General features: G+C 35.1%; 2 protein-coding genes across 5 annotated transcripts in view; both read right to left on the bottom strand.

Annotated features, from left to right (window-relative positions):
- Positions 1-23: 23 nt before the first annotated feature.
- Positions 24-4,872, bottom strand: C6H2orf66 (chromosome 6 C2orf66 homolog). Of its 2 annotated transcripts, none has more exons than XM_074829565.1 (4): positions 4,638-4,872; positions 2,696-2,840; positions 1,553-1,756; positions 24-275 (listed from the first exon to the last, which is right to left on the bottom strand). In XM_074829565.1, exons 2-3 carry the CDS (start codon positions 2,816-2,818, stop codon positions 1,571-1,573), a joined length of 309 nt encoding a protein of 102 aa, XP_074685666.1. In that variant the 5' UTR covers positions 2,819-2,840; positions 4,638-4,872; the 3' UTR covers positions 24-275; positions 1,553-1,570. The 2 variants fall into 2 exon arrangements, with proteins under 2 accessions (XP_074685666.1, XP_074685667.1); XM_074829566.1 differs by lacking the exon at positions 4,638-4,872 and adding an exon at positions 3,413-3,424.
- A 1,172-nt stretch (positions 4,873-6,044) lies between these two features.
- Positions 6,045-24,182, bottom strand: part of PGAP1 (post-GPI attachment to proteins inositol deacylase 1) — a 40,134-nt gene continuing 21,996 nt past the window's right edge. For all 3 annotated transcript variants that reach the window (XM_074829561.1, XM_074829562.1, XM_074829563.1), the window contains 10 exons: positions 23,264-23,372; positions 22,854-22,892; positions 21,705-21,798; positions 20,965-21,055; positions 20,553-20,750; positions 18,325-18,460; positions 17,143-17,193; positions 15,640-15,860; positions 15,189-15,293; positions 6,045-14,346 (listed from right to left, as the gene is read on the bottom strand). In XM_074829561.1, coding sequence (XP_074685662.1) covers positions 14,208-14,346; positions 15,189-15,293; positions 15,640-15,860; positions 17,143-17,193; positions 18,325-18,460; positions 20,553-20,750; positions 20,965-21,055; positions 21,705-21,798; positions 22,854-22,892; positions 23,264-23,372 — 1,183 coding nt within the window. In that variant the 3' untranslated portion in view covers positions 6,045-14,207. The remainder of the gene's footprint in view (positions 14,347-15,188; positions 15,294-15,639; positions 15,861-17,142; positions 17,194-18,324; positions 18,461-20,552; positions 20,751-20,964; positions 21,056-21,704; positions 21,799-22,853; positions 22,893-23,263; positions 23,373-24,182) is intronic.

Below are 24,182 nucleotides of genomic sequence, written 5' to 3'. Positions count from 1 at the left end.
TCTCGAACAAAAGACACTTGGGGTAGTTAAAAGCCCTGTTGCACTCCACATTTATTCATGTTTAAACAAACACAATTCTGCTTAGGCAAACTGTAGTAACCAAACATCACACTTTTGTCAATAGACAGCAAATGCGCTAATTACAGCATGACAGCAGATGCCACGGGTGAAAACTGTGAGGAAAACTTTAAATCATCAGGTAACAGTTAAAAAGTCAAAGCAGTAATATTTTGCTGTAAAGATCACCACTTCACATGAAGTTCAAAAGTTAATACCTGAAAAAGAGAAAGAAAAAAAAAAAAGATGAGACAAATACACGAATATTTATATGCAACCAGGGTATGAGCCAAGCCAAGATTGGTAACACTGGCTGAAATACCCCAAATGAGCTCAGCAGACCTCTACTTCCCAAAACCAGTTCTGGACACTGAAAAGAACTACCGTGATCATCCTGAATTATGCAAGGCAAATTACTTCCACCAGTCATTTTCTCACTGCTGCAGTAACTTATAGCAGAGCTACAGCATCCCTTCTGAAACAGCTTTTTATTTGTCATGCACAACACTCGTTCTGTGGTGCTTTTTTTTTTTTTTCCTGACACAAAAACTTGGCAAAAAGAGAATTTAGCATTAAAATTTGAGTGCAGTCTTCATTATGATTCATGATAATAAGAAGAGTGGAGCTGTGCTTTTGATTACAGAAAGATGTGGTTAAGCAGGCAGAGAGTAGGTCAGAGCTAGAAATCCTAAAATGAATACTGATTACAAAGTAAGATACGGAGTAAATCACCAAAATGCTTAGATTCAAATCTTACTGAAATCTTCAACTCTTTGTAAAATGGGAGAAAACAATTCTTTACCTTTCCTCAGAATTGCCAGAATTCAAATTCAAAATGAGATATATTATTTGTTACAGAGTATGGTTATGCATAGATAAAATAGCTGAGAAGTACCTGGTGTAAATTGAGGCTGGATTTATTAATAATGCAAGCTTGACCCACTTAAATTTTATTCCATATTTACAGAGAGATATGAATAAGTTTGCAATCCTTTTATCAACCTCCAATTTTAGCAGTAGGAATAACGATAACAGCATGAATGGACAAAGATGTAAAAGATAATGTATGCTTGGTTAGTGCAATATCTTATATCTAAATTTCTTAATATACACATCACAGGAAACCATTAGTCTCAATTTATAATTTCACTGATATCAATTATTTAAATAAAACCTGCATTCTCTATTATCTGTACATTTTCAGAATTCTCCTCTGCATGAAAAAGGGGAGAAAAAGAAGAAAAAAAAAAAGAACTACAGTCTATATTGATCTGCACAAGCATCGTGTGTTATTTTACCAAAGTAATAAATACCTCCTAAATCTCTACCTCAACAATTTTAAACCAACTTCAGGCAAGAGTTAAAGTACTACAATTCTAATTTCTTCAGGAAAAAAAAAAAAGTTTTTATACTTCAGACAGAAAAGAGAATCACTTGAATCCAGATCTTTCACTTGGTTACATGTAACATTAAAGGAGAAGGCATCCTCTTTTACCTTGGTCAGAAGCATGTTTCAGCCTTTGAAATAATTTGGAAAAGAATTTTTCCTTTCTTCATAATCTGCAAATGCAGAAGCAATAGGATCTGAGTAGAAGATGACAGGCCTTCTTGGTCCTTCATTGTTCACAGTGAAAGTAGCTGGGAACTTTCTGAGATCAAGACCCCTGCCCGAAAAATAAGCCTGGAGCGTTCTGAAAAACTGAAGGTATTGCATATGTGAAAATACAGCATGCCCAACAGAGTTTTATTATTTCTACTGACACAAAGTAGAGGCAATATTTGTTTCTATGTGGGATGAAATCCTCTATTTTGATCATAAACTGGTACAATACAGGCAATATAATTCAGACATGTCCACTCTGTCCATGGCTTGTACATCTTACGTGGAGTAGACTCACATCACCAACTGTTACTGATCATCTACGCTCTCCACTGAACCACACAGGATTCAAACTGTATCCCTTATAAAACAGGCACAGCAAAACCCTTCCTGAGAGCAAACACTACAGTTGTGTTGCACATTTCTCTAAGAGTTAGCAACAGCGGGCAAGTGATTTGAACTGGCCCCTTAGATTGCTTAAAAGTAGATTTAATGCTTCTTAAAACATTAGCGAGGAAAAATTACAGGAAACCACTTTTTTTTTTCCTTCACAAATTCCTTATAAGATCTTGCACATGTTCTCTTAATGATTTTTTTCTTAGCTGTAATTAACTATCATATCTTTAGCCTCTATTCACGACAATGTGTCAGATGAAAACTTATTTGTACTTCCAGAAGATGAAACGACATGCAATCAACAGATCACATTTGAGATAAACATAGTAATAATTCCTCTTCTGTTTCATAAAACAAGTGGTTGCATAATCAACATACATTTTTAAAAACTAAAGCTGCTGGATGGAGATAGAAGGAAGTTTTATGCACTACTGCACACAGAGGATGTCTCTTCAGTGAAGGGGTACATCTTGACTGAAGCATGCTCATCCAGTTGTGGTTATTGACTATACAAAGAGTGCAGTTACTAACACTACATTTAATGGCCCCCTCTTACCTTTAAATTTAGAAGATAAAAATACTCACGGTGGAAAACAAAACCCACACAAAACTTAAGCTATCTTTCTTGCAGCATTTCCTTACCAGGTCTCTGTTTCTAGGGTTATCTAGAGGTTTCCATTTTTCTTCTGGTTGGAAAGGAGCACCCTTTGCGAATCCTCTCACAGCCAGTACTGTATATAGACCCAGGAGCACCACTTTCCACATACTGAAGAGATGAACAGACTACCTGTAAAAGGACAACGAACCAGACTCCTTCAGTCCTACAGGGCTGTCACTGGTAGCACAGAGCAAGCATGACAATCCAGTGGAGTGCTGAAAATAATTTATCCATGGCAAGGAGAATCTGCCTACTGCAGATTACATCTGTGTGCTAGCAACTTTTTTTTTGTTTTCCTAGTACTAATGTACTAGGAAGCACAAATTATTGTGAAGAAATGTTTCCCATACCAAAGCTATTTCTAGCCACTGGATTCTCTTTTTGAGAGGAACTAGGGTGACATTCAACACAAAATACTTACATTTGTAAATCTACATTTGTTATTACATACAGCCATTTTCATTGGCCGATTAGTTACAGCATCAGATCTTTATGTGCTCCAAGAAGAATGCAAAAATATGGCTTGAGATCCAGATAGCTCAATTTTTTTAATCGCATGAAAGTGTACTACATATATTAATAAGTGCAATAATAATACAGCCTGGTATAAGATACTAGAGACCCATTTCACAACTTGATTCAAGAAAAAAAAAAAAAAAAGAAATAATTCTCCCTTTCACGTTCTTTAAAATAAAGCTTACCAGTGAATTTGGCTCTGGCTTGCCCCTTCTTGGTTAGTCTCCTTGTAATCTGTGAACAAACTGATCTCTGCACTTATATTTCTAGTGGACTGTAGGTGGGTGTCAATGACGTTAGCAGGAGTTCAAAAATACAGTAATGATTCCACTTCCAGCCATGACATAAAGACTCTTGAGAATTTCATCCTTAATACTCTTAAGACCTGTTGCTATTGAACAGTGCAGTGCAAATTCCTCCTCCCTAAGCCGTATTGCAGAAAATTGGTGGTAAGCTTATAGTAAGTTTAAAACAACTCCCAGCAGAGATAGCAGAGCTGTATCAAAATATTACTTTTAATTAAAACTAATTAGCTATATCTCCAGAATGGTCCCTAACAGATAATTACAGCTGGTTGAATGGTTTTCAGGCAAGATGAGATATGGATCATTTTCTTGATACTGAAGAGAGAGAGAGTGAAAAATAAGGTCTCTTTCAAGATCCAAAATCATAACATTGTAATGGAAGCGTTGCTTTCCAACCCTGATTTTATCGGCAGTCAATATCCTCCTGTCAGACTAGAAACTACGACAAAGACTGCAAGAAGGACTATGCTAATTTACCTTGGCTATTTCATAGCATTCTTCATCTCAAAGCTGCTCAAATTTTTTGCTTATAATTGCATTATACTCTTCTCTCCACTATTTAGATGATACTTCAGTTAGTAGCACATAAAATATATCTCTAAATAGACATGTTAAAACTAAAGATTTTTGACCATTATCTTACTCTGGATTATAGATGTTTATTTCTGACTGGAAGCTTTACATCCTTCTTTGGTTTAAATTTTGAAAGAAAAACAAAAACCTAACTCCACCCTTCCAGGCAGGCAAAGTTGTGAACATCCAAACATCATTAGCAACACAGTTAACAAAATCCTAGCAGTTTTATCTTCACGACTGCAGTAACATATGAAAATACAAGTCAACTTATCTGCAGAAGATTGGTGCCGGAGTTAAACGCATGCAAATCATCACACAGTGATTAAGCAATGCCTACTTTAATATGGTGGACAAGCCTTTTATCATGAAGGTGAGAATCACAAGATACAATCTCATGGTACAATTCTTTCTGATTTGACAGGTAGCTTTGCACATGCTCCTTAAGCTCTCTTCTAATTGGATGAAAACTGCCACATCGACATTGTACAAACTTCTTCTCGGCCCAGGCCATCACCCTGAAGCTGTTTACCTTCCTGGGTTCTTCCTCATTCTTCCAGGGTCAGTCCCTCGTCACATCCTCGCTCATACACAGGATTGCTCACACGTCCATTTTCTTGCAGGGACTCCTTCTGAGTCCCCACACTTATCCAGCTTGTATATTATTCTACAGACTTGGAATAAAAAAAATTTCACATACGCATAAAAAAGAAAATCCATCCAAACCCTTCAATTACTTTTCATAATAGACAACTTCCAGACAGAAGACTCATCAAGAACCAGAACAGCAGTAGCAACAGAAGAGCTTGTAAAAAGGCAGGCCCCCATGTAAGGGAACTTGCTTTGTTGATTTTCTAGGTAGATACTTTTAGCTTAATTTTGTGCACAATTTACCTTCTAAATCAACCAGAAGTAGAAATATGTTTCTCTAGAGAAAAGGACAGGAAGGGAAAAAGGCTTGATTTACAGTTTGGGATTAGATTTTGGCTCCTTATTTAGCTTTTTTTTTTTTAAAAAAAAGCCAGAACAGCAGGCAGTTTTCTTCCATCCTTCCCCCCCCCCCATTATTTTAATTAATTTGATTTGTTTAGAAAGAAGAAACTGGGGGATACACAGTACATTCAGCTAGTAAAACATACTGAAGTCATCTATAAATTTGAAACAAGTTTTATTACTGTAGGAATTTAGGCAGTTTGGTTGACTGATGAAGTATGCAGATATGCAAGAGATTTAATTAGCATATATTTTCTGTGAGGTCTCTTAAAAAAAAAAAAATCCTACAAACTTGTTGCTTCCTGAGCTAAAAGTCTATTTAAACTTAGGGCTCATTCTAATATGGGTTTTTTGATGTGTTTGGGTTTTTTTAAGTTAATTTCATTATAGCCCTTTCCTTCAGTGAAAGTCAAATATAAGCAGAACACTTTCATATTAAAATACTGTTAGTACAGTTACACTGATTGGACAAAATTGCATCCTCCTTTTGAGAACAGTAGCTAGCTTAAAGGCTTTCCAAGCCAGATGTTGGTGCGCTGCCTTTTTAATGCAGCTAAATTTAAGCACTAGGTTTTCTTGACACATTATGTATATAGACACACATCTTCAGCTAATCAAATCTTTTGAAAGTGGTTATACTAATTATATAGCCCTTACGGCACAGTAATATTCATGTATGTTTGAATTAATTTGCACTGAAGCGGAAAATGCTCATTGCATTGCTCGTTCTGTTTCATGCAAGTTACTTCAAAAAGGTAAAAATCTTATTCTAGAAAAGGCAATTTTAAAATTAATTAGTTTAGCTGAGAACGAGTTTTATACGTATGATGCTCTATATAAACTATATTATTTGCCAAACATTTTCCATTTTATTGCATTTCCCATTCATGATAGCCTTGCAGGTATAAACAGCCTAAGGTGCATGAGTTAAGATACTAAGACAAGCTTCATCAGGTATGATCTTTATTGTATTCTACGTGAGATATGCAAAAAGCGTCTGTTACTTAAAATACTACTCTAACCACAATGCTTTTGTTCACTGTTTTTATTTTCTGCTTAGAATCCCAAGTATTACAAGTTAGAAGGAAAAGCACCAAACTGCTCCACATGAGTACCTGAGCAAAGACTAAAGGCAAACATTCATCACGACACTCATTAGCGTGTTTGTACAACAGAAGTACAGGTAACATTCACAACACTCTACAGAGTATGACTGGTAAGTGGCACTTTTTGTGAATTACAACCATTTGTACTAATGCAACCATGTTAGAACACCATACAAAAATATACAGAAGTGTTTATTTAGCAGAGCATATGCTATACAGTGTACTCTTAAGTCATGCGCACGTAGGTAAAAAAAAAGACAAAAAAATATGAAATATACACTGCAGACAGGGAAACCATCAAACAAAATACAAACATCCCAGAGTAGCTCCCACTCAAGGTGCTCTCAACAAAAAAGTACCAGTATCTAAAAGCACAGTTTTTAAAGATTCTAAGATTTCAGCTTTCAGCAATTTCATCACTAGTTGAAGATACCTTGTCTCCAAGGTTTTCTCAGCATCTCACAAGACAAGGACTTTGCCAAAGCTTATCACACATTGCATGATCTGTATTTGAGAATTCAGTTATAAACATTTTAATAAGCACAATAATTTATTATAGCATTATTCAAACATTTATAGATAAGACCCTGTCAACATCTCTAGAAACCTGTATTGAGTTATTAATACAGAGTTATTAAGCGTTAGCTCCACCTACTACACCAGATTTACACTAGCTGTATAAGAACTGAAAACAGGAAGGGTTAAAGACATGTAAGACAGGTTGGTTGTGAAGCGATAGCTTTTTCCAAACATTACATATGTGTTCTTCAAAGCTTTAAGTCCTCTTAAAACCAACCAACAGCCCCTTCCCTCCCCCGCAATTACCCAAAACAGATACTTTGGCCAACATTATTCTGTCTTCATGTTTGGAAAAACTATTAAAAGGTAAGCAGGGAATCAAGTTACTAGGCCTAGGTTACACAATTTTTCTAGACTAATCATCACATAAAGTCCTTAAAGGTAGTTCTGCCCTCCCAATGATTTTAATACTAGAATATTCCTGTAGTTAGGAAATCAACAATGGTTAGGATTACTGAAACAGCATCATCGCAAAGGAAAGAAGAGAAAGTTAGGTTACTGGAACAAGAGCTTTAAAAGTCAGAAACTAACATACAGAAGGAAGTAGCAGGGAAGGCAGAAAAGTTGCATGGTTCCTTTGTGCCACAGCATCAGCAGCATTGTGGCAGCCAGGTTCAAGTTAGCTCTCAAGAAAACAAGGTTAATAACTTTGATTTGTATTGCTTCAAACAATTACTGTGATCAGCTGACATGCAGTCATTTTGTGTGCATATCTAAATATCCACAGTCCAATGATAAGCATTGAGATGGCATCTTTATTCCAGGTTCAGTGTTACATAGTATAATACCGAGGGGGATGTGGGGGGTGTGTCAGAATTTGTGGGATTTGTTCAAAATATACAAAGAATCCTGTAGAGACACATAAGGAAAGCCAGTGGCAGCTTTTCCTGATCATTTCATATTAAAAAAATATACATAAGAAATCCTTCTACTGTATCAAAACAAGACTTTAAGTTCTTGACTATTTCTGGTTTTCTTTAATGAATTGAGAAGAACAGAATATATAAACTTTTTTTTTTTTTTTCTTCCCCAAAAGACCTTTCAGGGTTTTACATATGACTTTTTCCTAAAAAGTGAAATTTGTTATTCAAAACTTTTGGAGCTTTAACACAACCAACCAACCCCACCATCTAGTTTTCTTCTCACACTGGCATAGATATTGATACTCAATGGCTTAAATACAATATTTTGCTTAAACTAGAGGATTTTTTTATTTTGAAGAAACTAAAGAACAAATTTTTTTTAAATAATTTGACACATAGACTTTGAAGTTGAGACAGAGATCTGAGACTAGTTTTTCTTCCTTATTCTACTTATTGTCACAATAGAAAGACTTGAGAAATTAAGGTCAGCTAAAGCTTTCTGACTTTGGTTGGTGTGATTCCAAACCACAAATACACTGTAACTGTCATAAATCTTCATTTCTGTAAGTGTAGTAAAAGGGAGTCAAAATAATTTTTAAGAAGTATTTTCCCCAAATCAAGTTTCAGTATGATCCACACAAATATTTTGGTCAACTTCAGAAATCAAATATAAGGCTACAGAAGTCCACAGGTTACAGTTAGAGTGTATTCATTTACTGGTTTAAGGCACAGAATTTTTTTTTGCTCTAGAAAGCTACAAGTTTAAAGTCACAGTGAGGAATTTCACATTTCAATTTTGGTCTGGCACTCTAATTATATGTGTCACATTACTACTTGCAGACTTCTGTAAAATGTTTCAGTTGTCAGGTGCTGCAGTCTCAAATACTGTTTTCACACTCAAGAGTGACATAAGTGGAAAATACTAAAGCCTGAATTGATCCCAAAATAGTGCACTTAGCTTTTTATAAAACTAAACGTGAACACACTTGCACATTTGATACTTAATATATATACCCTGAAATTATTTAAGTTGGAGGGAAAAAAAAAAGTCTTTGCTGGTATTTCAACAAGCATGCAAAACTTCCATAGAACAAGTCTACAGGACAGCTGCCATGTATCTTCACTAGGTCAGTCCCAGTGCCTACTATTACTGTGAACATTACGGATTGTACTACAGCAGGAGGACACTGCAAAGTAAGAATAACTGCATATGGAAGGAGGAACTGGAACAATGTACTGCAAAATAACAAGTTTGTGTGTGCCATTTCCCAACTTCTATTGACACAAAAATTAGCTCTGGCATCACACAGATTCCTACAGAATCCAGACCACACAACCTGACAATAATTGTGGAGAGGCCATGTTTACAAGATTTGTTTATGACTGCATGAATAGAAAAATCTATCTGCATGTAAGAATGCAGAATGAGACCCTAAATCTTAAGCAAATTTAATGTCAAAACATCACAGCTTTGACTCAGGTTTTCATGCTACAAGACAATAAGCACATATTTGAGGCAGTTACATGCTTAGACACCTGAAAAACAGAGGTGCTGGGCAGATTTGGTTAAGAGTTCTAGAATTTTCTCCTTAAATGCTTAAAATTTATTTTTAAAAGCAGTAATGTTTATTAACAAGATGAAATTTATAGATTTTATTTAAGCTTTAAGATAAACAAGCTGATTAAAAGCTTTGAATACCTTCTTCCATAAATAAGAATATTCATCAGAAAATACAGTATTTGTAAAAGGCTTTCTAATAAACTCCTAGAGATGTTAAGGATTCTATTAGGAATACTAGCTTAAAGCTCTGGCTCTAAAAAAAAAAGACTGAAACACAATTTTACTTTAACATAAAAATGAATCTGTTTTCAATTGTCATTCATTGGCACACGTTTCCAGAGGTATCCAGGGCATGTAGCTTTGGTGACAAAAGCATGTCTCCTCTAAAGGAACAGTGCTGAAAGTTTTAAAACCTTTTACAGTACAGTGCTAATGCTTACGAAAGCTAGCTTGATTATGTCCCAGAAAAGAGAGATTTAAAGAGTCAAAGCTGTAAGTTAAGTGACTAACGTTCCTCATGAAATGGAATATAAGCATAAAGAATTGTCTGTTTTACAGCTAACAATTTTCTAGTAGTTTAGTGACTTAGACCAGCAGCACAACTATTATACAGACACTATAACCACTTCCAAAAACATTTTCAGTAACTCAAGAGTATTGAAGGTCTGTAAATGTCTGGTTTTTTCTCAGTATAAATAAGACAAAAGTCTAAACACACTCATCACTGTATTGAAATAAACTTGATCAAATGAAATCTTCTCAAATGTTTGCACAGGCACATAATCAACTTTATTCTGTCCTGTCAAAGCTTAGAAGCACATGTATCAGATTTCGGAAAAAATTCAAGTAACAAGTTCGTAACCTTGTTACTGGCAAACACATGGAAAATTACACTTCATATGCAACAATGCTTTTTGGGGTTTTTTAAGTATTAATACATTTTATTTTATCTTTTTAAACACTGACTTTAAAGGTAGCCCAATCAGGTTATAGCTGAAACATTCACTTAGACATACAGGCACTCTCTGTCTTCTACAATATTATTAGTATTACACTGTTCAGGAGTTTGTTGTGTTAATCATTTATTTGTTTTAAAACTTGGCAAATAAATATTTTTGAATTAATTGCTACATGTATCAGCTCACTCAAAACCAAAATCAGAGCAGAAGTCTAAATATTAGAAATATTAAAGTCCAGTTACTGCAATTGTTTTTGAAACAAAACAAACAACCCCAACCAAAACTGAAAAAACAATCCCCCTTTTAACAGGATGCTGAAACATGACATACCATAACCAACTTTTAAATCAAAACTGAAAACACCACCTTCAGAGAACATTCATTCATTCATTCAGTTAGTTTCCAGGTACATTTGGTAATTCCAGTCAAGAGGTAACAGTTTTTCCTTCCCAGACAAATATAGACCTTTCATGAACTGTTAGCTACGGGTGTATGACTTATCATGACTGCAGCATGATAAGACTATGAGGAACATGTTTGATCATATCAACCAGAAAAGATTATAGACTTCAAGAGCAATTCAGGGTATGGAGATGTCACTAAAAGCTTCTCATTAAATCTCTCCCTCCCTCTGCCAAAGAAAGATTCTGCTGTACATATATGCTGTCCCTAAAATTAGTGATATTTGGTACTCTAGGTTCTTATCCTGTTTTTTTATTCTGTTTCTGATAGCTTATAAAAATACTAGAAAAGAGCCACACAAATAGTACTTATTTTGAATGCATCCTGAGGCACGAGCCAGAAAAAAAAAAAAAATGGTGGCTTGATCTCAACCTAAATGCTTGATTATGTGGCATAATCTCCATCTAAATGTGGTGAACATCCACATGGATGATGAACAGTGGTTTGCAAAATTAATACTTCAGCTTCCGAAAAAGGAGAGAATTTGGGTCTGCATGTTAATAGAAATCCTCCCTTACAGAGCAGAGGTCTAATCCATTACAAGTTAATTTGTGTCTTGATCTTCTCCCACACAGTCTAGATAATCTAAAATTTGAAGAATAATCTGGAATTTTAATTTAGTTTAAGGTACTAAGAAACATTACAATATATTTGCCAAAAGCTGTTTTATAAATGCAGCCTAATTCATAATAAAGGATATTTCAGTAATATTTACACTTCCTCATACACACAATTAAAAGTCTTTATAGTGAATTAGCCTACATTTCTGCTGAGATTATATTTGTGAACAGTGGCAGAACTAGAAATCAGCATAGTAGAAGCATCTTCTCTAAAAGTAACAACAAACAATCATTGTATTTTACCTGAAAAACAATTTTAGACTGTTATAAAATCTTGTCCTTTTCAGAATGGCAAGTAGGATCATTTATCCTCTCTTAGAATGGGATGAATTGTTATCTGGACTTGTTCTAATGGTATCCCCCTCCACTGATTATATAGAAAACCTAGTTGGGATTAGACACCTAATCACTCAAACAGCTGAAGTTACACAGTCCATGACCACTGTAAAAGCCAGACACACATCTCCGAGAGCAGTTTTCATCTAGCAAATGACACAGAATGCATGTAAATCCAAAGCAGCAGTAAGACCAACCTTCCTTCCCCCAGTGAAAGTAAATCATCTCTGAAAAAATAGAGCACTGAAGGAGATGTGATAAATTCTGTCATCTGGGATCTCAGGACTATATCTATTTGTACCTCCAACTTGAAAATCAGGTAGGAATCTATGCAAAATTCTCTAACTCATTTCATGAAGAGTGATAACAATTATCAACACAATTCCCAGCTTTAAAGATATAATGAAATGAAAAAAAAAAATGGTGTTACTCTATGCTGCTGCAATTAATGAGTTTCACACTGTGGCAGATTTGTGAAGCTATCAAAGCTCCTATATGCAGAGACTGCTCTCCTTATTCTGATTATTATTTTATTCCACCAACAGCTCCAACAAATTGATTTGTGCATAAAGAGCCCATTAAGATGGCAAAACAAAATCAGAAGGGAAATACAGCAGTAAGCCAAAAGGACCGTGAAGGCCGAGGAAAATCATCTTCCACAGAAATCAGATCCTGCACATTTCACAGACAGCCTATTACCAGCCCCAGTGCAGTTCTGCCACCATCTTTCATTCACAGCCATTTGAAAGCAGAAAAACTACTCTATTCTTCTGTGTCTGAACTGCAATTTTTAGGTTAAACCAATTGGTGGATTTAGCTACAAGTATATTTAGACACACAAACTACCTCATATACATACACTGTAGCGTACATTTGGTTAGAAAGTATCAAGATATAATCTATTCAAATAACTTTTCCAATTTACAAAAACTACGTATAACCTAACCTTTTTAAAAAAAGTTTAAGACTAGAATACCAGCACATATATTACCAATAACAGTGACAGTGGTTTAGTTAACTACAATAATCTTACTCTGTTAAAGCAATTTTAATGACTTACTGATAGCTTGAACTGCCGACTTGTGTATAAGCAGATAAAACAGGTGCCTACTTCATATTTGTCCTTCATTTCAGAAAGTCACCGAACGAATTAAGTCTTTCCAATCCGTGCATATGAGTTGACCCTAACAACACGCTAGAACTAACTGAGGCACTTTTGGCAAGATTAATGAGATACGGTAAAATTACTGGATCAGGCTGCCTGTACTACTATATCAAGAATATACTCAATTGACTGTAGGTAGCAGGTTTCCTCTTATTCGTATAAGATGATTGAGCTGGTCTAGTATTTCCATATGAAGATAACAGGTATCTTGGACAGAGCACAGACAGCTAACACAGAAGCAAGTAGCAGGCTCATCTCTACACAGAATCAATACATCATTTTAACCTTATGGCTACTGAGATTTCTTCTGTTGGCAAAACACATACCCAGGCGACAGAATTCCTTACACACAGCTATTTTAGGCTTTATTATAAATGGCAGTCACTGTAGCATCTAGGCACTAAGATAATACTTTATACAGAGCTAATAATTATGGTCAGTATTTCCCACTATCACTAAGAGTTTGTCCACATGAGGAAGTTAGCACTGTATGGCAGGACGTGAATTTAGCGTTGTAACTATTCCACATTAATTTCACGTACGGATATTTATTATGAGATGGTTGATTCTCCATTTACAATAGGAAAAAAAACCCTGCCTTGTCTACTTGGAAAAAGTGCAGTACAGCAACTGCACTGTAAACTCACACCATACCTCAACATTTGCTAGCTTCTACATATGGACAAGGTCCAAGGAGTAATTTCAGAATTGACAAAATTCCAGAGAAAACTGGCAATGTTTTAAAACAACATTACAGCAAATTGTTTATGAATCTGCTGGTATCCTTCCTGAATAGAAAGCTACGCAGAATATTGTTGTTCTCTCACTCTCACAAAAAGTAAAATGTGTAAGACTTTCAATAATATCACAAATGTTCAACTCACACTGATTGAACAAATGATTTGATAGAAATAACAGTTTTATATAAGCAGTACATTCTAGTTTGTCTAGACACAACCGTGGCAGCTTTTAAATGTAGCATAAAATGATTAAGAATATACTTGGCTGTGTAGTTTTTGTGATCATCACAGTGTGCTTGAAATGTATTGGGTTTTAGCCAGCATAATTTAGACCTGCAAGAGATGCAAGTTCAGAACATACGCACTGTATGGCATAGAGAGTAAAAAAGTCTGTTCCAACAAAGAAGTATAGTGAAATATCAAAGTGTTTACAAGGCAAACAGAGTATTGAGATGTTACACTAATATGATTTATGTGCTTACACACACACATAGTTAATTCACTTAATTTTCACAGTCAGGAAATAAACACCATGAAAAGCTTTCTAAGCAACATGAACAGAACCACAAACTTTTCATAAAGTATTCACAGTTCTGTCCTCTTTCCCACATAATGTAAACTACCGATGATATTAATCTAGGCATTTCTTTGTTGAAGTTTTCCCCATCTCCAGTGTTAAGTTTCTAGGCTGCACTGTTCTTCCTACGTATAACGAACGTTACACAATACAACACAGCACATGTAGAAGAAGAGAAAAGGTTACAAAGTGCGGTACTTTGTATAAATGCGTTTGTCCAAAGGCCAACATTGCAACAGACAAAGGGAGTGGAACTTTGGCTGCGATCTTCAAGAGTTTACTGTAAGAATATAAAGAAAAAATTGCCATTTTTGTAGCCATACATGCAGAAGATACGAAAATACCATATTTCACTTTCTTTTGAAAAATAATTGATAGATTTCAAGGATTTGTTCATTTTTAAAACAGAACAAATTGGTGTAATGGGCAATAACAACTGATGCATAAGCAAGAGCAATTATTCAAAAAGGCTAATAAAATGCCATTTAAAAATATTCTTATATTAATTTAGAAATAATTTCTCTGTAACAAAGAAAGGTTTAATGTTTTAGATCATTTGAGTTAACAGGTACCAGTCAACAGGATAAACTACATTGGTTATTATTCACTTTCACAAGGCATCAATTTTATATCTAAACAAGAAATGCTCTACCTGTCAGCAAAACCAAGTGCTCAAAAACTTCTTCATTCAGTAGAAAGCACGTTACATTTCCACAAGTGTGCCCATAAGGGGGAATTACAAGAACTTAACTACAATGGTTTAGAATTCACTTTTCCTTGTAATTTTCTGACAGTAACTGCTAAATGTATTAGGATTCTGTAAAATCTGGAAGGATTCAATGAATTGTGAAAAGTTAACTGTTAAAGAAGTCTTTATGCAACTGTTTAGATAGCAGCTACTTCATTTAAGTCCATGTGGTAAATACCAGTGATTTTCTCCATTTTGCTGAACTACAGGTGATCTGCATGCATTTTACCCAGTCTTTAAGATTTAACCATACGAGTTTATGAATCTTTATGTAGGCTGAACATGTCTGTGCAGCATAAATTAAGTTTTACCACACAAATGAAAGTAGCAAGAAAGAAACAGGAAAACAAAAACTGGGGATTAGGCTACAGTACCTTGATTTCACTTCAGAAGTACTTGAATTCATGAGAATTTCTAAAATGCATACGAGGATAATAGCAGTAGACCTACATGGATCAGGATCAAGTCTAACACTGTACCTGCAAAAAATGGTTTAAAAAGCATGTTACTTCTAAACTAGGCTACCAAATAAAATCCAAGTTGGGAACAAGCATGTAGTGATAACAACAAACATACGTGAAATGTATATGGCATCACAGCCTGACTTTAAACTCTTTCTGAATCATTACTTCCTTCAGCATATCACTGAGTCACTTAACACCTACTTATATCATAACATAAACCAGATTGCATACAAAAACCAGTTATAATTAACAGACATCTTTGACACTATAAGGTAGCTGATAATACAAACATTTGCAATTTTTACTGTCTTCAAAGCTTCATATTCTTTTCTTCCCCCTTACTGGCAATTTAAGAAATTACCTGAGATTTTTTAACCAATAAATTAAAGATGGCAAGTTGAGCAGCACAATCCATGTGAATAAATTGAGAATTGTAACATGCATCTTAAGACTGCTAATGCCTTCAGCAATTGTACTGTTGCAAAGAGATTGTGTTGCTTTTGAGGTACTGTCCATCGAACTCTGGTTTTTGACTGTGTATATACTGGAGTTCTGTGAAGTTTCTTTTTTGCAGTCTGAACCCTGGAAATAAAAGGCAAAAGTCATAAAAATACGCACAGGCTTGTAAGAACCCATGCTGGGGGAGGAGGAGGGAAAAGCTGTCACAACAGTATCATACCAGCTCTGATTTAAAAAGAAAATTTGCAATTTGCTTTTGATGGCTCTTTGAGAGATAAAGTTCAATAGTTCAATTTTAACGCATCTAGATTTAACCAGAAATTTCTCTTAGTGATAGTTTATATGTCTTTGGAAGAAAAGAATGGAGAGTGGAGATGCCCTGACACCAGTGCAATGATAAGAAACAGAGTTCCTGGAAGGAGGAAGAACAGAATAAAACGAGTAATAAAAGCATGCAGGTGAAAATCACAGATGATCATTCATGGAAAAAGATACAGGAGGCAATGCAACTGGGAGTAAAACATTAGCTGTAGGAAAAAATAACAAAGATAAACTATGAGTTGGCAGATGCTAATTGCCAGTGACAGAAAAAAAAAATTTAAAAAACACAAATATAAGAACTCCCCCCCTCCAAATTATATGGAGATGAAAGAAGAGAAGGAGAAGATTTAAAACTAAACAAACAAAAAACACTCAAAAGAAACCCAAAGAAAACTGTCAATAACTTTTCCTGGCAGACTGCTTTTTGACTATGTTTGGCAGAAAGAACAGGTAGTTATTACATGCCTGTATCCACACGTGCTTACATCTTGGATCCTATACCTTAAAGTAACTGAAAAAACAAAGTTCACAATGCCTCAAAACCCATGATGCTTCTTCACTCCTTTTTAAACAGCTCCCAATTTACTGCAGTCTCGGTCCATATCCATCTAATAAATTGTACTTGTAATATATATTATTATATATATTAGTACAATAAATTGTACTAATAAATTCTGCTTCAAAAAACCCTAAACTCCACAAACTACCTCTCTGGAAAAAAAAATAAATTACCTGTAGTATAGACTATTATCTAGAAATTAAATTTATTTCTTTAGATAAGACATGCATAATCAAATACCAAAATGTAGACAAAAACTACTGTTCTGTATGTATTCAGAGACTACTTTGTCTTCTTAACTGAACTTCAGACAACTTCACACTGCAGTGATCTCAAACAGTGAATCCAATAGTCATATGTGATGGAAGTCCTGGCTTCTCTTTCACATCATGCACACAGTAAGGAAACTACCACCATTCAGTCATCACAGCACAACCTAATGCTACCGATAATAATTCATAGTGCATACATTTGCCAAACAATTTTTGGTCACAATTTTGAACAGAAGCAGGAAACAAGACTTACCCCATTAAACATGTTTTCTTCTGCTCTTACATTCACATGTATTTTTATAACCTGCAAGACAGTTCAGCATTTTCTTAGTAATGTTTCTTCATACAAAAGCTGTAGTATACAAGAAAAAAAAAATGGGGCTAATTATGTTTTGATTCTTTTTATAGCTAGACAACTCTAGGGCCCTAATATAGCTGCAATGCAAGGACTCCCTCTGCCTTTTTTATCAGCAGCATCCAAATTGCTCTGTGCATCCAAGAACAGAGAGAAAACTTCCACTGCTCTGCTTTCTCCCTGCTCCCTGTGCTTCTCTGCTTCCACTGTGCTTGACAGAGAATAGTGTGGAAAATCTGCATGTTCCTCACCTCCTGCTGCTGATTCAGTTCTACTTCACTTTCTGCAGAAACCTATAAGCAGGCCACAGAGGTAAAGTCTCACATCCGAGACTTAGTTCAGAAGGGGGAGTAATGTCAGCATGGGAATGTCACAGGGTAACCTTATGTCACAGGGAGTTCAATTAGAGATAGGCCTGTTCCTCAGGCTGTGCTTTCAGCTGCCACCTACCTACTTCAGACCACCTGTAAGCTTCTCTGCTCTGTTACCTGACTCCCAGATGCATGCTCCAGTGCTTCCCAGTAGCTTAGTAGCTGATTTCACAGCTTTATAACCACAGGGTGAATCAGATAAATTAGACACTCTGATGCAAGGAAGACCATGGAAACTGAATGGCAGGGACTAAATATGGATCTTTGTGGCACTAGCCAAGGGATTGGATTAGACATACAGTAAGACTCCTTACTTTTACTCCATAAAGATTTGTGAAAAGTCTTTAAAGATAAGAAGCATTCAACAGAAATTCCAAGTCCTCCCTCTGCTAAAGTTTCTCTTCAAGGGAGCTATCAGTCTTTGATTTTATAACATTACCTATCCATACATTAAAAATCACATTACTGTAGTGGGCATACAAGAGTGTACATTTATTTGGAAAAAACATTATCAAAAGAAGAAAATAATTCTTAAAATTACAAGACTGTGAGAGCTTGATAAGTTCAAAAATTACCTATTTCAAGTATGTGAACAATAACATTTATTTTAAGTATGAAAAATGGTAATCCGTGGTTTTGCTTTTAACACAGGGTTAAGCCAAAGCACACAAAATTTTTAATTGAGTTATAATGTTTAGCCTTTCAGTACCTTAAACAAGTATTGAAGATAAATAAGGAATACAGCGAATGCACCACAAGTGGTCCAGCTAACCAAAGCAAGGGATAACACCACACAGAATCTTCTGGGTGTAATCAACTTGTTATCTTTTCGAAGTACAGTAGGTCTAAAAGAAGACAAAAATGCTATTATGCTCTTGTAGCAACATCAAAACTACAAAGATCAAAGAATAATTCTGTTTTGTGAATGACTGAAAAGAATTGCTCCTGATTATTGATTAAACACTAGAAAAATAAAGTTAGATGAATTTGAACATATATACCAACTGCTACATAAGCTACTTCACAAAAAAAAAACCCCACACCCCAAAAAACCCCATACAAACAACTCTCGTATCAGATGAACTAACAAAACAATCTTACACCTTCCAGAATGTAACTAGATGTAACTAGCACATGATTTTTACTTCATCTGGGGACCATAAAGGATACATTGGTGAACACAAAGCATTAGATAATGCTAACTGTAGATCTGCAAGTCACTAAGTTCTTCTGTTCAGCCCAACAGAATGAGTATCTTATGATTATTACTGCACAGCTGCATCATGAAAGTGACTCCTACTACAAACATTAATGCACTGCAGTCTTCAATGATAGTACAGCAGCATACAACAGTAAGTCTCCAAGAGATTAATTCTGTGACAAACATTCTTCCTGCTTGCTCAGTCTGAGAAACACAGAAAAGCTTATTTTTTAAGTTTCTAGATTCCAGCTGATACAACTAAGAGACAGGTATGAATCAGAAATGACAAAGATGGGCTGAGAAGGTGTGACAACAAGGGGAATGGGTGAGGACTAAGTGCAATAGAACTATGAAAAAGTCTGTATTTTGTACTTTTGTACTATTCACAGGTCATTCCAGTATTAAAACAGACATTGAAAACAGAAAAAGCATTATCTAGAAAATACAATTTTAAGTCTTTGCAAGAAATATTGAAAATAACAAAAAGAAGGCTAGTTGACAAGAACAAATAATTCCACAGACAGCTAGTAACAAATTCTTTGGGCTGACCATATCAGATCATTTCAGAACACTGAGCAAAAGTCAAGTACTATCTACCTTAGACAGATTTATAGAAACTGTGGTCAGCGGGTTTTTTCCAAGAAATTCGGGACTAGATCAGAACCTGTGTAAGGTCCTAGAACTATGTAAGGCACTAGAATTTCAAAACGAACCTGCAGACTCACAGACAGGCACACAAAATCTTATTTTCCTGCCTCTTCCCAAGACATCCTCAGGGTTTGCAGGAAATAAAAAGCTTTCATGAAACGGGTATGAATCAACTCTTAAAAATTTAGTAAGCGTAGTTTCAAAACTTAGAAGTTTATCGCTTCATTACATAAAACTAATAATGAAGTTTCTGAGCATCCACTGGAATTTATAAATAAGATGGCTGTGAAGAAATAGCTGACACGACATCTGTTATTTGGTAGAATAAGACTAGAAGCACTAGGGATTAAAAAAGAGAGAGTTAATTTAGCAGATATTTTCTAAGTAAAAAGCATCTCAACCAGATTTGTGGAGACAGAGTTGGCTTAAATCTAACTGAGGACTGTTATCAGTGTAAGAACAGTCAAACCATTAAGAGCTAAGCATGTTATCCAATTTACTAATTCACTCTTTCAAAATCTTTTTATCTTCCTTGCTTTTTTCATACCCTCTTTCGTATTTGAATACTCATCTCTACAAACAAAAACACTCCAGTGTCCTTAGATCTATAAAATTAATCAGTCTTGTAGGGTGAAATTAACACCCGAGAAGTTTTTGTTTTACAAACCTCTTTGCATTCTTTAATGCAGTTTGTCCAATATGAAGGATGAGGAACGGATTACAATGCTTAGAGTCCCTTTTCTAGATATATACATTTATTTTTTTAGCTGCTGAAAAGGAAATAGTTCAGTTGCTTTCTTTTCCCCAACAAGCTTTCCTCAAAAACAAAGTGAAAACCTTCATAACAGCTGGTGAAGGAAACGAAAGCCATTTATGTTCCCTTTCAGAGATGCGGAATAAGGAATATGAGGCAATTCTCCTAGGACTTCATTAGTACTTAACACTAACACACACAGATGGCTAAAACCATGTATGAACTATATTGCAGAATTTAATCTGCCCAAGCATTCATGCTGAAGGAAACAGAAAAAAATTACAGGGTCACAGGCATATAAAAAGCATAATTATAGCGCATAATGTTGTTTTACCTAAACAGAGTTAACCATAATGAAGAGAAGAGTCTCAGAGATGTAGAGAAAAATACTGCATTCCAGTAGGCAATGCCTGTCCCCAAAAGAAACAGAATCAGGGACACAAGGGGGAACCATGCATCCTGACTACTCAGTACAGCAGCATCCACCTCTGGTAGTGACAGTGACTCCCATATCTCTCTAAACCAGTTAAACCTGCCAAAAATATGAAAGCAGTATTACTTATCACTTCCAATCTCCCTTACAGTAAAATATGTATCAACTATTCCTCCTACTACAGCCTTTCAAACAAAATCAGAGTCAGAGGTTCACAATGACTACAAATAAAATAATATTCTTCCCCACCAATAGTTTTACTGAAACTTCTGGTTTGGAAACTGCTTTAAATAAGTAAGTTATGCACACTCACCCCTGCAGAAACACAACAATGCTTAAAAGAGGTTCTACTTTGTAGGGTTTAGCTGTCCTAACTAGTTCAAGGGAAAAGTCTGAACACTGGCCTAGAACCAAGAACAGAAAGCATCCATAGTTATTATTTTGTCATGAACTTTAATGAAGAAGATCCATAACAAAAAGTAAATTCAGACAAAGGTTTGAAAGTTTACTTTAAAGTAAGATAATCATGTCTTATAACAGCACTGTAAGTCAGTATGCTTCATCATCAAGGCCCTTATTCACTGGATCACTCACATTCAGGTAATACGTCACAAGAGCTTCTAGAGACATTATGTTACAAACACCGTCTGAATTTAAATAAAAATGCATTTTGTCTGAAGACACATCTAAAAGTTGTGTCTGTAAATCTCATCTTCATGCAAGAAATAAAGTGGTTTGTGCATATTAACAATATATTTTAAACTTTTACATGTATTTTTAAGCAGACTTCTAATAATTCTAAAATTTTGTGCAACACCAATCATTCATAAAGGAGGTACTGCAGAGTAAAATAGTAAGCTACAACACAACCTTGGAGAACTACCAACAAACAGAAGACAAAACTGAAGAGCATAGATCCAAGTACTTGCACAAGTTCAATGATACTTAGATTAAAAAAATTCACAACTAGCTAAGTTTTTCAACAGTAAATTGGATAGGTATTTTTTCTAAAAACACTTGTGACAGAAAAAAATTATTTTTCTAGAAAGCTACCTGCTGATATCAATGTGCTCAATTGTCCTCCATAAGTAAGAAGAATATTAGAAACAACATAGACAGGAAGAGCGCCAGCATGGAACCTTATTATCTGAAAGACAAGGATACAATGATAACTTTTAAGTTATATATGTAAAAATATATTAAAAACACACACACAAATATTATCATGATGCCAGAATGATAATGTGATTAGAAAATCTTAAGATACAAAGTTTTTCATTTTGATGAATATTTGATAACCACCATAGCAATTAATGCTATATATAGAAAATACTCAGATCTCTCATAAACGGCTAATCAAATGTGTTTTGATAAATGACCAAATTATAAATGAATTATTTTTTCCAGTCAAAACAAATATTAAAAGAATGTAGTAACATATTAATAGTTCTTCAGTAAAATAAATTAAAAGGCCACTTTCCAAGCAAAACCTGCATATAGCTATAAATGCTTTTGGGCAAAGAATTTTTGGAAGCAATTTCATGTATGTTTTAATTGGCTTCCACTGTCCCAAGTCATGATTAATATATAAATAGCACATAAATTCTTCTAAAATGGTAACAGAATGAAAATTCCTTGATAGAAATGCATACATTCAAATAGAGAAACTTGCCAGTAATATTCCAGCACTACGCTTAGGTGCTTGCGAATTAATTACTTTTTAGAATCAGAAAACTGCAGATGGCTAGTCTATTTTTACTGATACCAATGTCGAAATGTATTCTTCACTGATAACCAAAGAAAATTTGATGAAAAGGAGCATATGGATCTACTTAGACTTTTTTCCCTAACTTTTAGTTGATGCCCAGTGTATTTTAAACTTTTATCACTACTGACTCATCAGGCAAGAAAGTGAAAATGACCTACAGTGTCATCTCTTTACAAATATCCACCTAACCACAAAGTCAATTGCTCAACATTTACATTAGCTCTTTAGAGCTAGAGTGTTTTTTCACTCCTCTGAAAACTGAGGCCTGACATTTATGCAGATGGGATGCCTTGCCAAGTGACAAGGTTTTAAATAATCATTGAATAGTGTTCCTCTTGGCATTGAGAAGGAATTTGAAGTGCCATAGTAGGGAAGGGGAAACTTCTATAGATGCTACTGACATAAAACAGTCTCATACTAGAAGGTTTTCTTACTTGCCCAAGAATCTGTAAAAGGGATGTCTTCAGAATTACCTTGATAAAAAACAAATATTTTATTATTTTATACAATGGTAAGCATAAGTGCAAAACACTTATTTTTAAGAAGCCAACTTAAGTATTAGAATACAGCAATCTCATAACTAAAATGTACAACAGCTTACTACTGATTTCTTAAAAACAAATGCTTTAAAGCTCTTCTTAGAAATGAGAGCCCAACTTTCAGTATCACTCCAGCTGTTACAAAATACTTGTGACATGCACTACACTTACAAAAAGGCCAAACAACCCACCTTTAGATTTGCTTAGTATTTATTTCAATTAATTAGCTACGTTTTAAAAGACTGAATTATGCAAAAATTATACAGCGATGCAAACTAGCTATAAAATAAATTTGTATTACTCACTTCATACTGACAGTCTGAGGAAGAGTAAATATTTAACTCTGGAACTCTGCTGTCATTTTGAGGCTGAGCAATATGCAGTTTTGCAGAAATCTCGGTAGAAGACGGAACTCTGAAAGAGCAACTTAATTGGTAACTGTCGTCCTTATAATCAAAAAAGCCCAACATGTCTTAGTCTTCAGCAAGTGCACATAAAAGCAGATCTAGTAGAGCAAGTGTCACCACAAGCTATGAGTGAAATGGTATAATGAACTTGTTTATCCTGTCACATAGAGACACACACAAAGAATTACATAACAATCTCAATCCACCATCCTCTGAACTATCAAGGGGCATAGTACTAATGAAAACAGACAAGTTTAGCATTAGTGTACACACTGCCTCACAGAACACAAATATATGCTGAGTGACACGAATAGGAAGGACAGATTCTCAAGAATACAATTCAGTTTCCTGCAAATATTACGCTGTTAGAAAATACAGGGAAGGAGAGGGAAATAGGGAGGTATCCTTAAGACCTCTAAAATAAACAAGGAAGACAGTTTTACAACCATCTAAAACAAAGACAGGTTGTTCAACTGCGATTCATGAGTGACACATATTTCAAGCTGTATCATTTCACTTTGTCAGGACTATGCTGCTGAAGCAACTTAGAGCTGCTACGTGATCCAAACCCTGGGTTATGGGAAGAAGCCAGCATCCAGAACAACTTCTATTCCCCACTCATGAGGGGGTCAAAGATTATGCTGAGAATTCCAGACCAGTAAATCTGACTTCCTCTTCAAGAAAATTAGTGAGAACTATTAAACAAACAATTAGTAGATATTCTTACTCTGAGGAAAAGTCAAAGCAACTTTGTCAACAAGTGCAGAAAGGTAAATGGGGAAAAGATGCAGAAGCCAAACACTTGAGACTGGAGAAG

The sequence above is a fragment of the Strix aluco genome, chromosome 6, assembly GCF_031877795.1.
Source record: "Strix aluco isolate bStrAlu1 chromosome 6, bStrAlu1.hap1, whole genome shotgun sequence".
NCBI lineage: Eukaryota > Metazoa > Chordata > Aves > Strigiformes > Strigidae > Strix > Strix aluco.
Note: the sequence above shows the minus strand (reverse complement) of the source record. Positions and strands in the feature narration are given on the sequence as shown.

Coding starts and splice junctions, on each gene's coding strand:
- C6H2orf66 (XM_074829565.1), bottom strand. CDS start 2,818: ATGTGGAAAGTGGTGCTCCTGGGTCTATATACAGTACTGGCTGTGAGA. Junction 1,757..2,695: donor ACCCTAGAAACAGAGACCTG/GTAAGGAAATGC, acceptor CAATACCTTCAG/TTTTTCAGAACGCTCCAGGC.